The sequence below is a fragment of the Lampetra fluviatilis genome, unplaced genomic scaffold, assembly GCF_964198595.1.
Source record: "Lampetra fluviatilis unplaced genomic scaffold, kcLamFluv1.1 SCAFFOLD_996, whole genome shotgun sequence".
Taxonomy (NCBI): domain Eukaryota; kingdom Metazoa; phylum Chordata; class Hyperoartia; order Petromyzontiformes; family Petromyzontidae; genus Lampetra; species Lampetra fluviatilis.
Genome location: NW_027620967.1, coordinates 2,501 through 5,000, shown reverse-complemented (window position 1 = coordinate 5,000; position 2,500 = coordinate 2,501). Strand labels below are relative to the sequence as shown.

Here is a 2,500-nt window from a genome sequence, read left to right as displayed (position 1 = left end):
TGTCAGCTGTTGTTGTTGTTGTGTCGGGTGTTGTTGTATCGGCTGTTGTTGTTGTGTCGGGTGTTGTTGTATCGGCTGTTGTTGTTGTGTCAGCTGTTGTTGTTGTTGTTGTGTCGGCTGTTGTTGTGTCAGCTGTTGTTGTTGTTGTTGTGTCGGGTGTTGTTGTGTCAGCTGTTGTTGTTGTTGTATCGGCTGTTGTTGTTGTGTCAGCTGTTGTTGTTGTTGTGTCGGGTGTTGTTGTGTCAGCTGTTGTTCTGCTTGTTGTTGTTGTTGTGTCGCCTGTTGTTGTTCCGGGTGTTGTTGTTCTGGCTGTTGTTGTTCTGGTTGTTGTTGTTGTTGTTCTGGCTGTTGTTGTTCTGGGTGTTGTGGTTGTTGTTGTTCTGGCTGTTGTTGTTCTGGCTGTTGTTGTTGTTGGCTGGGCTGCGTGGGGAAGGCTTTGAGGTACTGATCGCGAGTGATCTGTGGGGCGGAGGCACAGAGAGTCACTCCCCACCTCTGTGCTGTGCCCACTGTCTACAGGGTGGGTGGGTGAGTGAGTGGGTGGGTGAGTGGGTGGGTGGGTGAGTGAGTGGGTGGGTGAGTGGGTGGGTGGGTGGGTGAGTGAGTGGGTGGGTGAGTGGGTGGGTGGGTGAGTGAGTGGGTGGGTGAGTGGGTGGGTGGGTGAGTGAGTGGGTGGGTGGGTGAGTGGGTGGGTGAGTGGGTGGGTGGGTGAGTGAGTGGGTGGGTGAGTGGGTGGGTGGGTGAGTGAGTGGGTGGGTGAGTGGGTGGGTGGGTGGGTGAGTGAGTGGGTGGGTGGGTGAGTGGGTGGGTGGGTGGGTGAGTGAGTGGGTGGGTGGGTGGGTGAGTGAGTGGGTGGGTGAGTGGGTGGGTGGGTGAGTGAGTGGGTGGGTGGGTGAGTGAGTGGGTGGGTGGGTGAGTGGGTGGGTGGGTGGGTGGGTGGGTGAGTGGGTGAGTGGGTGAGTGGGTGGGTGAGTGGGTGGGTGGGTGGGTGAGTGGGTGGGTGGGTGGGTGAGTGAGTGAGTGAGTGGGTGAGTGGGTGGGTGGGTGAGTGAGTGGGTGGGTGAGTGAGTGGGTGAGTGGGTGGGTGGGTGAGTGGGTGAGTGGGTGGGTGGGTGAGTGGGTTGGTGGGTGGGTGGGTGGGTGAGTGAGTGAGTGGGTGGGTGGGTGAGTGAGTGAGTGGGTGGGTGGGTGAGTGGGTGGGTGGGTGGGTGGGTGGGTGGGTGGGTGGGTGAGTGGGTGGGTGGGTGGGTGGGTGAGTGGGTGAGTGGGTGGGTGGGTGGGTGAGTGGGTGAGTGGGTGGGTGGGTGAGTGGGTGGGTGAGTGGGTGAGTGAGTGAGTGAGTGGGTGAGTGGGTGGGTGAGTGGGTGGGTGAGTGGGTGAGTGGGTGAGTGAGTGGGTGGGTGAGTGGGTGGGTGAGTGGGTGGGTGAGTGGGTGAGTGGGTGAGTGGGTGGGTGAGTGGGTGGGTGAGTGGGTGGGTGGGTGAGTGGGTGAGTGGGTGGGTGAGTGGGTGAGTGGGTGAGTGGGTGGGTGAGTGGGTGAGTGGGTGAGTGGGTGGGTAAGTGGGTGAGTGGGTGGGTGAGTGGTGGGTGGGTGGGTGAGTGGGTGGGTGAGTGGGTGAGTGAGTGAGTGGGTGAGTGGGTGGGTGAGTGGGTGGGTGAGTGGGTGAGTGGGTGAGTGAGTGGGTGGGTGAGTGGGTGGGTGAGTGGGTGGGTGGGTGAGTGAGTGAGTGGGTGAGTGGGTGGGTAAGTGGGTGAGTGGGTGGGTGAGTGGGTGGGTGGGTGGGTGAGTGAGTGGGTGGGTGGGTGAGTGGGTGGGTGAGTGGGTGGGTGGGTGAGTGGGTGGGTGAGTGGGTGGGTGAGTGGGTGAGTGGGTGGGTGAGTGGGTGAGTGGGTGAGTGGGTGGGTAAGTGGGTGAGTGGGTGGGTGGGTGGGTGAGTGGGTGGGTGGGTGAGTGGGTGAGTGAGTGAGTGAGTGGGTGAGTGGGTGAGTGGGTGGGTGAGTGGGTGGGTGAGTGGGTGAGTGGGTGAGTGAGTGGGTGGGTGAGTGGGTGGGTGAGTGGGTGGGTGGGTGAGTGAGTGAGTGGGTGAGTGGGTGAGTGGGTGAGTGGGTAAGTGGGTGAGTGGGTGGGTGAGTGGGTGGGTGGGTGAGTGAGTGAGTGGGTGGGTGGGTGAGTGGGTGGGTGAGTGGGTGGGTGGGTGGGTGGGTGAGTGAGTGGGTGGTGGGTGAGTGGGTGGGTGAGTGGGTGGGTGGGTGGGTGTGAGTGAGTGGGTGGGTGGGTGGGTGGGTGAGTGGTGGGTGGGTGGGTGGGTGAGTGGGGTGGGTGGATGGGTGAGTGGGTGGGGGTGGGTGAGTGGGTGAGTGGGTGGGTGGGTGAGTGGGTGGGGTGAGGGTGGGTGGTGGGGGTGAGTGGGTGGGTGGGTGGGTGAGTGAGTGGTGGGTGGGTGAGGGGTGGGTGAGTGGGTGGGTGGGTGGGTGGGTGAGGGTGGGTGGGTGAGTGGGT

At 62.4% G+C, this 2,500-nt stretch overlaps 1 protein-coding gene across 1 annotated transcript in view; it reads right to left on the bottom strand.

Moving 5' to 3' along the window:
• Positions 1-513, bottom strand: part of LOC144954601 (uncharacterized) — a gene marked incomplete at its 5' end in the record, with an annotated part of 6,991 nt that extends 6,478 nt beyond the window's left edge. Inside the window, one exon of the mRNA XM_078885054.1 lies at positions 1-513. This exon is cut by the window's left edge and continues 934 nt beyond it. Within this exon, the coding sequence (XP_078741180.1) occupies positions 1-513 (513 nt within the window).
• Positions 514-2,500: the final 1,987 nt, after the last annotated feature.